The sequence below is a fragment of the Danio rerio genome, chromosome 18 (assembly GCF_049306965.1).
Source record: "Danio rerio strain Tuebingen ecotype United States chromosome 18, GRCz12tu, whole genome shotgun sequence".
Taxonomy (NCBI): domain Eukaryota; kingdom Metazoa; phylum Chordata; class Actinopteri; order Cypriniformes; family Danionidae; genus Danio; species Danio rerio.
The window spans coordinates 45074131-45087865 of record NC_133193.1 but is presented as its reverse complement, the minus strand read 5'-3'; the positions used below and the strand labels follow the sequence as shown (position 1 = coordinate 45087865).

General features: G+C 36.8%; 1 protein-coding gene across 11 annotated transcripts in view; it reads left to right on the top strand.

Moving 5' to 3' along the window:
- cntn5 (contactin 5) overlaps positions 1–12564 on the top strand; it is a 444462-nt gene extending 431898 nt beyond the window's left edge. For 10 of the 11 annotated variants that reach the window (XM_073928913.1, XM_073928910.1, XM_073928911.1 and 7 more), the window contains 3 exons: positions 1273–1385; positions 1482–1650; positions 11637–12564. In XM_073928913.1, the coding sequence (XP_073785014.1) occupies positions 1273–1385; positions 1482–1650; positions 11637–11740 (386 nt within the window). In that variant the 3' untranslated portion in view covers positions 11741–12564. 11 annotated transcript variants of the gene reach the window in all.
- Positions 12565–13735: the final 1171 nt, after the last annotated feature.

Genomic DNA, 13735 nt, shown 5'->3' with positions numbered 1-13735 from the left:
GCTGCGTAAGAACATATGCTGGATAAGTTGGCAGTTCAGTCCACTGTGGCGACCCCTGATTAATAAAGGGACTAAGCCGAAAAGAATATAAATTAATTATCTATGGTGTAAATGCAGCACTGCAACATACAAAAGAGAAAGATCTATTTAGAATGCCACTTATCTGTTTAATATTGATTTGATCAGCTGTAGTTTGAAATATGAAAAAATAAAACATGAGTTTTTTCTCAGCTAAGGACTTATTATGCGGTCTCTGTCTCCATCTTGTGGTGCGACCATCTTTGCTCCGCTCAGTATGACAGGCTGATGGCTGCTGATCTCCGAAATTATAAATATTTAAAATAGGCACTATCCTTATAAATTAACTGCATAGTTGCAATATAAACAACTACATCCTCGCCAAAAAAAAATCCTCAAAAGTACATTATGTTTTCAAACAGCTGCAATATTTGTCAAACTGTAGTAAGACTATTGATCTGCTGTCACTCTGGGTGGAGTAAGACAAAAGAGTAAGGAGGTTAAAAGAGTGCTGTTATTGCAGAATATCACATCAGCTAGAGAACCAGACGGAACTGTTGTATTATTATTAATTATTAATATATATATATATATATATATATATATATATATATATATATATATATATATATATATGATTACAGTTCTACTGAAGTCAAATGGAATGTTGTGACAATATTTGTGATGCTTTTCTGGACGTTAAACTCGCAAGACTGTTGCTGTTTATGGAGGAAAAGGGAGCTCTTGGATTTCATTTAAAGTATCTTAAATTATGCTTACGAAGACTAACAAAAAAAAAGTTCTCATGGGAGAGTGTGTAGTTAATAACAATATTTTAATATTTGGGTTTATTTTGGAACTATCCTTCAATGACAAAAAAAGATTCTTCTTGTTAAGTACAATATAAATATATTAAGCAGTTTCATGTTTGTTTTGGACGGCTGAAATGTTTGTAACTGGAAACTTGCCGGATTGTGTGGTCAACATTTGTCTGAAGGGATAATTGAACAGAAATGGGATCATATTCATTCATTCATTTTCTTTTCAGCTTAGTCCCTTTATTAATCTGGGGTCGCCACAGCGGAATGAACCGCCAACTTATCCAGCATATTTTTTGGAAGATCATAAAAATAAATAAATAAATGAATAATAATTAATATTCAGATTATTCTGTAATCATTGCTCATTTCAGACTTTCATTTTCTAAATAAGCTTTTTATCTGTCTCTCGTTATCTCTCTCTCTTTTTCTCCAGCCCCAAGTCTACCTCCAGGCAACTTGATGTGGATTCAAGAGGGGAACAATGTTTCTCTATCCTGGGATCCAGTGAAAGCAAGGGACAATGAGTCAGAAGTCATTGGGTACAAGGTTTGTATCGCACAGATACTGTGGATGTAAAGGCAAACACAGTGACACTGCATATATTTGATGTCTTTGTTCTCTTTTTCTCCCTCTCCTTTACAGGTATTATTGCGTCAAGAGGGACGTGGCCACAGCCAAGTCATGAGGACTCCAAATTCAGCAGTGGTCCTGACGCTTCCTGAAGGGGGAACATACATCATTGAAGTGCGCGCAGTCAGTGAAGGAGGTGAAGGAGCCGCCAGCGCTCAGGTCAGAGTGCTCACCTCCTCAGGTAAGCAGCGCTCAGGTCACATACACACACTTAACCATTTCACACATAAGTTCGAAATACTCCTGATGACCCCATTGCATGAGTTTTTTATTGTGACTATTATTCAGAACGCATGGCATTGAAGTTTCCATGGCGATGCATCAAGTTTATCATGTGACACACCACAGTAACTGTGACTATGTTTACAAGGACATCAGTAATCAAATTATTTGTGTTAATCTGAATTAGACAATAATATGCAACCCAGGCTCATTCTGATTATGTACCCCTATATACATTTCTAGAGAAAGCAAAATTTTCCAACTCAGCAATCTGCAAAACTTGACACACAACCTTACGTTTCCAGTCTGACGCATTCACGTGCGTATGAATGAAGTCTATTGGGAGAAATGTCTAGTGTGACCGCAGCTTCAGTGAGTTGAAACAGGGTTGGAATAAAACTGTGCGGAGCTGTGGCCCTCCAGGAACAGGATTTGACACCTATGTTCTATAGGTAACACTTTACAATAAGGTTCATTAGATAATTCATTTACTAACATGAACTAATCATGAACAACACATGTACAGCATTTATTAATCATAATTGAACATTTACTAATGCATTATTAACATCCAAGTCCATGCTTGTTAACATTAGTTAATGCACCGTGAGTTAACATGAAATAACAATGAACTACTGTATTTTCATTAACTAACGTTAACTAACATGAATAAATACAGTAGTAGATGTATTGTTCATTGTTTATTCATGTTAGTAAATGCATTAATTAACATTAACTAATGAACCTTATTGTAAAGTGTGACCGTTCTATGCTGTAAGGTTAAAGCACATTTTTCGGAGACCCTCCTCCACCCCAGCTCCACCTGTGTTTAGATCTGCTATGGGGTTACATGCATAGTATGTTATAGCAACAGTGGGTTATAATTCACACACTGTAAGTCTGTGAATATACTGGCAGTAGCAAGTCTTAATAATAATCAAAGCAGCGATGTAGTAGATCTATGCTGCCAAAATCAAAAACATTAACAATACTATATACATATATATTACCATACTAAATCTCTCAGAGAGTTGTCATGATAGAAATTTGTATACTTTCCTTCTCCTCTTCATTGATTTATACAGAATTAATACAGTATTTAAGGCAAGTAAGAAACTGTAATTAAATTACTTAAATATGAACAGCAATCCCTTCCCCAGGGATGGGTTGCGGCTGGAAGGGCATCCGTTGCGTAAATATGTGCTGGATAAGTTGGCGGTTCATTCTGCTGTGGCGATCCCGGATTAATAAAGGGAATAAGCCGACAAGAAAATTAATGAATGAATGAATGAATGAACAGCAATCCCTTTCTTTACTTTTTTAGTGGAAACGTAACTTAATACAGCAATTGCATATTTTGTAAGTGCACATAAATGACTACACAAACACTGTGACCCGGCCTGTATTTAATGCAGCTGCTGGAATAATATTTACAAGTGATGAAAGTGCAAGCCAGTCTAGACTGTTTCCGATTCAACCCAGTACATGCTGACTCTACATTCTTTCTTTTATATTGTTTAAACATGTTGCACGCTGTCTAGCTCTCTTGTTAACATGCTGCTTAAATGCATTAACTCAGAATGCTTAATGGTTTTTCTTTTCTGATACACAAGAAAATAAATATTTTTTTGGTCTGCCTCATATATTAGGGACAGCAGGTGAACTTCATTGTACATCTGGTCAGGTACAGGGTGGAACTAAATTAACCCACAGGATTCTGTTCGAAGATTTTGTACACAACCGATTTTCAGTGATGTATGCCTTGCACCGATTGGTTTATATCTGATCTGTCTGATTAAATGGCAGACAAAATCCATGATTCATAGTACAAATGATTAATTTCCACTTATTAATGAAGCCTGAATCAATCAATGTGCCTTTTTTCCTATTTACACAGTCAATGTTCATATAAAATCCGTGCCACATTGGAGTGTAAATGTTCTCAAAACGGGAGCACTGTGTTAATTTCAAGGTCATCTTTAAACTAGTGTGCTCCAAAACAGAGGCACAATTAGCATTTAGAAGATCATACAATTACAAAAAAATGTTTGTTTGTTTTCTGTCAGTGTGTCAACCACAACTTTTAATCAGATTTTTTGACCAATCGAATGCTCTAAAGCAGTGGTTCTCAAACTGTGGTACGTGTACCACTAGTGGTACGCGGGCTTCCTTCTAGTGGTACGTTCAAAATTTATCAAAAATGATGTGTATAATATGCCATATATGACATATAGCCCATATTTCTGAGATAATCTGCCACGTTTTTTTTTAACTGTGCAGAGTTGTAGCTGCTTTACTGGGCCTACTACACTACTAAATTTCAATACTGCTCATTTTGGTGGTACTTGGAGAGAGAATTTTTTTCTGAGGTGGTACTTGATGAAAAAAGTTTGAGTACCACTGCTCTGAAGTATCTAAATCAACCCATCCCCTATATGACATCACTCATTAGCATGTAAAGGCTTTCATACCAAGGGTTTGCCTAAACACCTGCATATATGAGAAAACAATATTAGTAGCTGATACAGTGTTGAGTACAAGCCCCAAGAGTGACAATACATTCCGCACACATTTTCACAGTTATTAATATTGTGACTGACACATTCTGTAGTTCACTATATAGGGGAGAAACAATTCAGACAATGTAAATACACTGTTGGACATTGTATTGTATTTTTTGTGGTAAGTTACTGGCTGCACGGTTGCCAGCAAGTTACCACAGCTTTCCCTTTACAGTAACTTACCAGTAAATGTGTTTTACAGTAGAAGGGCCCTGCCACATTATAATTTTACAGTAAAATAGCCTTACTGCAACAGCTTTTATGGTAAAATACCTTTTACCACATTTTACAGTTTTATGATTTTTACAGTACTACAGTTTTACAGTTACTGTAATTTATATAAGTTTTTATATACATTTATTTGCATGAATTTAATTTAATAAACTCAAAACAAGTGGCTTTTTTATTCATTAACAGATTTATTTGTGTCTTCAACTACAGTAGCAGTACTTGATTACTTTGATTACAGTAGAATACTGCAAATTCCTAAAATGCAGTAAGCTACTCTTAACGTTTTAAACTCTGCTATGGATCAGAGACATTTAAAAACACAAAAATTATCTTATGTAAGAGTTGGCACAGACTACAAAAACATTTGAATCCATTTTAATTAAATTCTGAATGCCGTATTTATTATTCTTATTATTATTCTTATATAAATATATAAAATAGACAATACATTGAGCATTGCTATTAAAGTCTGAGTCTGTCATATTCTTTAGATTGCTGGTGAACTACACATATTACACTAATGAACTACAATTCCCATCATGCCATTTCACACACACACCGGTTGCTGTTCACCACTGATGACTCACACACAGCTGAATCACATCTTCTGGACGACTTATACACCACACATACACCAGTTCAGAACCGGTTCTTTGTTTGCTGTGGTTATATTTTAGTTTTGTTTGCTATTTGTTTTAGCCTAAGGTGTTCTTGATCTTAATTTAATAAATTCCAAACAAGTGACCAATTTATTCACTATCAGACTAATTTGTGTCTTTAACTACAGTAGCAGTACTTGATTACTTTGATTACAGTAGAATACAGCAAATTCATAAAATGCAGTAAGTTACTGTAAATGTTGTAAACTCTGCTATGGTTCAGAGACATAAAAACACAAAAATTATCTTATGGAAGAGTCGGTACAGACTACAAAAACATTTGAATGCATTTTAATTATATTCTGAATGTTGTATTTATTTTTATGATTTTTATTTAATTTTTTACTGGAGACATAATCAAATAGGCTATATTAAACTATAGACTATAAAATAGACTATAAATTGAGCATTGCTATTATAGTCCGAGTCTATCATATTCTTTAGATTGCTGGTGAACTACACATATTACACTAAGGAACTACAATTCCCATCATGCCGTTTCACACACAACTGTTCACCACTCATGACATCACACACAGCCGAATTACATCATCTGGACTGCTTATACACCCAGGGCTTGACATTAACACCCGCCAACCCGCATAGATTTCACCGGACAGACACTCCCACTAGCCACTTTGGCTGGATGAAAACAATTTCCCTGGATAATAATTCTTAAAAGCAGGGTTCGATAATAAGGATGGTCCAATATGCATGCAAAGGCGATCTTAGAATTGAGAAGAAGCATAACTGACAAAAAAAAAAAGATCCTTTCGCTTTAACCATTCTTTTAACAGATTATTCATAATACTATAAAACTATGACCCATTTGCTCATGATTATTGTGCAAGCTCATACACGACACACAAATAGTGAAATGAATGAGGAGGCATGTGGAGATAACGCAAAATCTAAATCATGTAATTTTAGCATTTCAAAGTCATATTTATGTGTATAAGATATATTTTCCCAAACAACAAAATTGTGGCTAGTGAAAATGGTGAGTGGCTAGTAATGTTGACTACTAGCCACAGTGGCTGCTGATCAAAAAAGTTAGTGTCTAGCCCTGTATACACCACACATACACCAGTTCAGAGTCTTTGTTTGCATCATCATGTTTTAGTTTTGGTTGCTATTTGTTTTTGCCTGTCTTGTCTTGATCTTAATTTAATAAATTCCAAATGAGTGACTAATTTATTCACCAACAGACTTATTTCTGTCTTCAACTACAGTAGCAGTACTTGATTACTTTGATTACAGTAGAATACTGCAAATTCCTAAAATGAAGTAAGTTACTGTAAACGTTTTAAACTTACCAACAATGCAGTGCATATTACAGTTGTGACCTAAAAAGAATGAATGTGGTAATTTACTTTTTTTTTTTTTTTGCTGTAAATAACTGTAAAATTGTGGCAGTCAAACATTGTATGTTATTCAGTAGGTTAAATGAAATCAGTTGTTTTTTTTTTGTTTTTTTTTTCATGTGAACTGCCGCAGCACACACAGACACAGACATGGTCTGCTATGGTTCAGAGACATAATAACACAAAGATGATCTTATGTTGGAGTCGGCAAAGACTACAATAACAATTGAATCCATTTTAATCATATTCTGAATGCTGTATTTATTATTATTACTATTATTATCAGTGGAGAAATAGTCTGTTAGACTCAGCATTGCTATTATAGTCTGTGCCCCTTTTACACTAACACGTTTTAGTTTTAAAACAGCGTTTTAGAATCGATCCACGTTCACACTAGCATTTCTGAACAAATCTCCGTCCACACTACACAGCTAAAAAACCCACATCACATGACTACACACACACACACACTCCGTCATGCACTGCAGCGTATGCGCACGTCTGAGCTCCAGGCAATCAGCAGGTGCTTTTTGAGCAGATCAGAGCAGCGCATGTCAGACAGTTCATCAAGGATCTCAAGGATTTCATCTCATTATAGTTGCTAAACGTGATATTTAACTCATCTTGTCTCTATCCAATGGTCTTTTGAATCTATTACTTGTTCTCAGGTAACACCTTTTGGCTGAGCGCAAAGATAAGTTAATATATTAGTGTAACCATGTACACTGATTCTGCTGATTGTTTGTCTTTATTTCCTATTTTATATAAGCTTATTGTATGTTACACTTTTAATAATGGCCATTTTTGAATATTAAAACTGATATTCAGCAAAAGAGAGGGTATGTTTCTTTTTTTTCCAAAGAAAATGAATGGAGGCAGTTATGTTATCCGCTTGTTAAGTGGTGACGTGTTTGTGACGTATGTAATACTGTTTCCGGGTCCAAGCCGCCATTCATTTAAGTGGAGAAATTATTCATTTATGATCACGTTTTATTTCTATCACACATTAAAGTTAATTTTACATAAAATCATAGTGTACACAACAATCTCTGGGCTTGCTGCATAACAAATACCAAAAATGTAACAATTTCTAAAAAAATTTATAACTTTCTGGCCATCGGATATTAGGCATGGACATATATACTGCGATTGTGATTTTCGAAAGCATTAAATCGCTTTGTAAACGTTTATTATTACCATTGCATTAGTCTCCCCATTCAGTTGAATAGAGCGCTTGGACACGGCAGCCGCTTCGCGTGACGTCACACTTAACAAGCGGATAATAAGTGGATAGGATTCGTTTTTTATAAATATGTATACAGTGAAGATGACGGTCATATAAATATGTAGCTAAACGATGCCTCAAAATTTTAGTGTCTGTTAAGTCAGTATCAAAATGAAAATAGTTTCCTTTTAATTGTTATGATAGTGAAACAACGTAGCCAGTTTAATGCGAACTGCTCTATTAAGTATACTGTTCCCTTTGAAGATTCACCCGATGTGTCTTCAGGAGTTTGTTTTCTATTTCAAACTTGCGAAGTCTGAACTTGAGGAAACGGTGCATGACTGAAATTTGTGCACTTAATATTAATGAAAAAGCCTTTATCAGATCGGCGAATATCTGCAGCCACAGCTCCATTTCCAGAAGTCTCCACTTTCCCTCATCCACACTGACACTGAGCTGCAGCATTTAAAAACCAAAACAGCCTCTTCAATGTCTCCAAAAAAATAAAATAGCTCTGTTTTCTGGGCTTTAAGTGTGGAGGGAAGGACTAACCGTAGCAAAAGTCAAGCGTTGTAAAACTAAAACGTATTCATGTAAATGGGGCCTGTGTCTGTCACATGCTTTGGCTCAGTGAATGTTGTTGGCAGAGCTGCGATATAAGTAAAACGCTATTGGCTATTTTCTGAAAAAGGAGCAGCTTTTTGATCTGCTCCACCCTGTTTTTTGTGTTTGAGTTGAAATGACATAACACACCGTAGAAAGCAGCACATTCCAAGACACTTCAGGGGAGCTTTAAGAGATGTGTACATATGGCAGCAGGCTTGACTACTTTCACTTAATTCCTCTTTAATTACATTCGCTACGTACACCTACACAGCCAATTAAGTTTCTACTATCAAAGGGAAAGACGAATTTTAAGTTTGCCGTCATTATCCTACCAGGACTAATGGGCCATTGTAGAGCAAACTCGTTTTATTTTTTTGTATTCACAAGAACTGTTTTCTTTCCATCTGTAATTATAATGCTTGCAGAGAAGCTCTGTGGCTCTCACTTTTTCTTCTGCACAACTTTGTTTGGTTTATTCCGCTCAAACCTCTGTAAAGTTGCTCAGACTGCCTTCCAACTTTAATTTTTTTCTCTTCTTAAGCCTCGTTCACACATACAAGAACAATCAGCATTTTCACAAATGCAAAAACAGCCAAAAACACTGTATTATGTATGCCAGGACATTATTTGATGGCAGCATTTTCAAAAACGTCCACTTTGAAACCAACCATTTCATTGCCAAAAATGAGGTATATGTGAAAACAGACAGACAAAATATATTTATAGTTTTCTAGTCTGTTGTTTTCTTGTACAGTTGAAGCCAGAATTATTAGCCCAACCCCCCCCCCCCCCCCTTGAATTTTTGTTTTCTTTTTAAAATATTTTCCAAATTATGTTTAACAGAGCAAGGAAATTTTCATGGTATGTCTGATAATGTTTATTTCTTCAGGAGAAAGTCTAATTGGTTTTATTTCAGCTAGAATAAAAGCAGTTATAATTTTTTAACACCGTTTTAAGGACAAAATTTTTAGCCCCTTTAAGCATTTTCTTGTCCGATAGTCTACAGAACAAACCATTGTTATACAGTAACTTGCCTAATTACCCTAACCTGCCTTGTTAACCTATTTAACCTAGTTAAGACTTTAAATGTCACTTTAAGCCATATAGAAGTGTCTTAAAAATGTCTAGTCAACTATTATTTACTGTCATCGTGGCAAAGATAATCTTAATCAGTAAATAGAAATGAGTTATTGAAACTATTATGTTTAGAAATGTGCAGAAAAAATATTATCTTCGTTAAGCAGAAATTGGAGGAAAAATGAACAGGGGGGCTAATAATTCTGACTTCAACTGTACATGATTTAATTCAAGCTCATATCCAACTTATCGGCGAAAACTGCTCTGTAGCAGTATGTGCTTTGTACTTTTGGTTCATGCACAATAGTCAATGAGAGGTGTCGTTATTGCACACAGCACGTACTTACATTTTCATTAACACATCTACTATTAGCAGCTTTAGGATGATTGCTAACAGCACACTGCTGCAAGAGTGTTTAGAACTGCTATTACTGCTAATTAAAGAATGAAATTGGCCTTTAAACTGACTTACTTGATCTGTTCGATGGTCTAATGGGTATTTTGTGTACATTTTAACCGCTCAGGTTAAATGATTGGCTAATGCAATCTATGACATGCAAACCAACTCTTTGGCAAGGTCTCAGTTGTACTTAGAAAAACAAATAGCAATACTGTATATTTCCACAACCCACATTTGAACTATTGGCATACAGTTCATTAGGAAAGTATTCATAGCGCTTCACTTTTTTTTTATTTCCTCCAAATTCTACACACAACACCCCATAATGGCAATGTGAAACAATTCTTTTTAAAACGCTTTTTTACAAATAAAAATAAAAAATCTGAAAAATCACACGTGCATAAGTTTTCACAGCCTTTGCTCAATACTTTGTTGATGCACCTTTGGCAGCAATTACAGTCTCAAGTCTTTTAAATATGATGCTACAAGCTTGGCACACCTGTCATTGGAAATTTTTGCTCATTCCACTTTGCAGTACCTTTCAAGCTCTATCAGGTTGGATGGGAAGCGATGGTGTACAGCCATTTTCTCTCCAGTGATGTTCAATAGGATTTAGGTCTGGGCTCTGGCTGGGCCACTCAAGGACATTCACCGAGTTCTTGTGAACCCACTTCATTGATATTTTAGGCGTGTGCTTTGGGTCATTGTCCTGCTGGAAGATAAACTGTCGCCCCAGTCTGTGGTCAAGAGCACTCTGAAGCTGTTTTTCATTCAGGATGTCTCTGTACATTTCTGCATTCATCTTTCATTCTATCCTGACTAGTCTTCCAGTTCCTGCTGCAGAAAAACATCCCCAGAGCATGATGATGCTGCCACCACCATGCTTCACTGTAGGGATGGTATTAGCCTTGTGATGAGCCTGGTTTTTTTTAACCCCTGGCATTTACTCCAAAGAGTTCTATTTTAGTCTCATCAGACCAGATAATTTAGTTTCTTATGGTCTGAGAGTCCTTCAGATGCTTTTTGGCAAATTCCAGGCAGGGAGTGGCTTCCGTCTGGCCACACTACCATACAGGCCTGATTGGTGGATTGCTACACAGATGGTTGTCCTTCTGTAAGGTTCTCCTCTCTCCACAGAAGAACGCTGGAGCTCAGACAGTGTGACCATTGGGTTATTGATCACCTCCCTGACTAAGGCCCTTCTCTCCTGATCACTTAGATGGCTGGCCAGCTGTAGGAAGAGTCCTGGTGGTTCCAAACATCTTGTCAGGATGATGGAGGCCACTGTGCTTATTGGAACTTCAGAGCAGCAGAATTTTTTTGTTACCTTCCCCAGCCTTTGTCTTCATGCTTGGTTTGAGCTTTGACATGCACTGTCAACCCTGGGACCTTATATAGACAGGTGTATGCCTTTTCAAATTATGTCCAATCAACTGAATTGACCACAGGTGAACTCCAATTAAGCTGCTGAAACAGAGTGGAAACAGAATGTACCTGAGCTCAATTTAGAGCTTCACGGCAAAGGCTGTGAATACTGATGTACATGTGATTTTTTAGGTTTTTTATTTTTAAAAATTTGCAACAATTTCAAAAAATCTTTTTTTTCACATTGTCATTATGAGGTATTGTTTGTAGAGTTTTGAGGATAAATGAATTTAATCCTTTTTTGAATGAAGCTGTAAGATAAACATTGTGGTAAAAGTGAAGCGCTATGAATACTTTTCGGATGCACTGTACATATCTGCATACAGATAAATACAATATCTAAATTGCCTCTTTTTGCATACACATCTAATTTGCCTTTTTTTATTTTCTCTTCCAGGCGTGCGTGCAAAGAATGGGCAGCTCTCTGTCCAGAATTCACCTCCAGGCTTGGCATGGACTGCTCTTTTCCTGTCATTAATGGTGCCTTCTTTTCCCTTGTGAGGCTACTGAGTCATGTACTGTTCCTTTAAAACTTTCCTCCGCCTTCCTTCTAACAACCACACCCACTCACCTTCCCGTCTGAAGGGGATGGTCTCTCGCTCCTCCACACAGACTGCCTGCTTCGGCCTGTACCATCAACAGGACCTATGGGCCAGCCAAAGGGATGTGCTTCTTTTCCAAGGATCAAGAAATGCCTCGACTTTTTTTTATTTTACTTCCTTCCTTTCTAGGTTTTTCTTTGGGATATCATTGTAGTGTTGTGCTGTACAAAGTGCAGAGAGACAGTTGTTTGAAATCTCCATGAATCCGTTTTTTTTTTAGGGACTGTCATCTGGAAGCTGCTAAGGCACCCGATGCTTCCCTTTACTGCATCCATATGACCCTTTGGCTGTCCGACAAGCAACGCAGAGTAAGCTCAGTAGAAATAAGTGCATTGTTTTCTTAATAACAAGAGGAGAGTGTGGAGACTACGCAGACAAAAAAAACAAACATTTTTTATAGTGCCGAAAATCTTACTATTTCCAGACTTGCTTTTTGTACATTGTGTTACCTTTAGAGAATCAAAAAAAGCTAAACAAAAAACATGTGGAACAGTGGTGTGTTTCGGTCGGCTGCGTCCAAGTTTTTGAACGTCTGTTTTCATTTTTTTGTTACATTCGGTGGGTTTTGAGAACTAGCAGGGTTGCTGGGCAACAGTGAATCTGTCTGGACGAACCAGAGATAAAGGGTTTGGACTCAACTTGTCGTGCCCAAACACCTCTGTAGACAAAAACCAAGGCTGATCTGTAACAGTTGAAATAAATGTGATGTATATTTTTAAAAAAGGCCTCTGGTGTGTGTGTGTTCTAGGTGAAGAAGGCAGTGGAAGGTCTCTTGAATTGATTACGATCGATTCGCTGTATCAACAAAGTTTGTAGGGCACAGAATTGAGTTTGGAGAGAATTGTATTGCTCAAGAATGACTCCGTCCTCCAAGGTTTCAATGGTAAGTGTCTGGGTAAGTGAGTCATTACACAATGCATTTGCAGTGATTGGATCACAACCATCACATTAAAGTCGGATGTAAATGTAGCCTGGATCCTGAAACAGTATTCCGGATGGTTTCAGACTACAGGAATATATAATACAGGGGTTGTGCTACAAATAATCACTATCCATCATTTTGAAACATTTCCTATCGGTTTTATGTGATTATTGGGATTCTAAATATGATATTGTTAGATCTTCTGTGGTAGGAGCTCTTTTCGTTACTGTGTTGCGGGTTCTTGCCACTTTCTTTTTTATTCAACTCTTTAAATGCTAAGCAGAGATAAAGCGCCATGCTTTTTCGATCTGGTCACCTGAGTTAATGATCAATATCCCATGAATTATTCCACTGGACCACTTTTGGAAACTCACCACTAAATCCTGACTTACTATCCAAGTCTATTTCCATAGATGTACTTTAAAACTTTCTCTTATTCTTCTTGGCATCTGAACCTTTTTCAAATCAATTTCTATGAAAATGTTTTACAGTTAGAAAACAAAATAGAGGCTAAAATGACAGAAGCAGTTTAAGTTATCTGTCATATTTTTAAAGTTATGTGGAGCTCAAGCTTCAAAGCTAGCTTGATCCTACCTTTGACATACAGTATAGTAATCAGTTAATGCTAAAAAGCAATACAGTGCTAACCACTGAGCCACCCTTTTTTATATAACTTACAAGTAGGTATGTGAGGTGGCGCAATAGGTAGTGCTGTCACCTCACAGCAAGAAAGTCGCTGGTTCGAGCCTTGGGTAGGTCACTTGGCAGTTCTACCAGAAAGACTCTAGGAGGCAGATAAACGTTTGAACATTTATTGTGAATTGTTTGCATGAATGAGAGTTTGTTACGGTCCTTTCATAAAGTTCTTTGGCGTAAGCCCCGTCTATAGTGCAGAACTCTGGATGAGCTGGCAGATCCTGCCTGAAGATGAAGGCAGAGCGAAGCCAACCCCCTGAGTGGAGACGAGGCCAA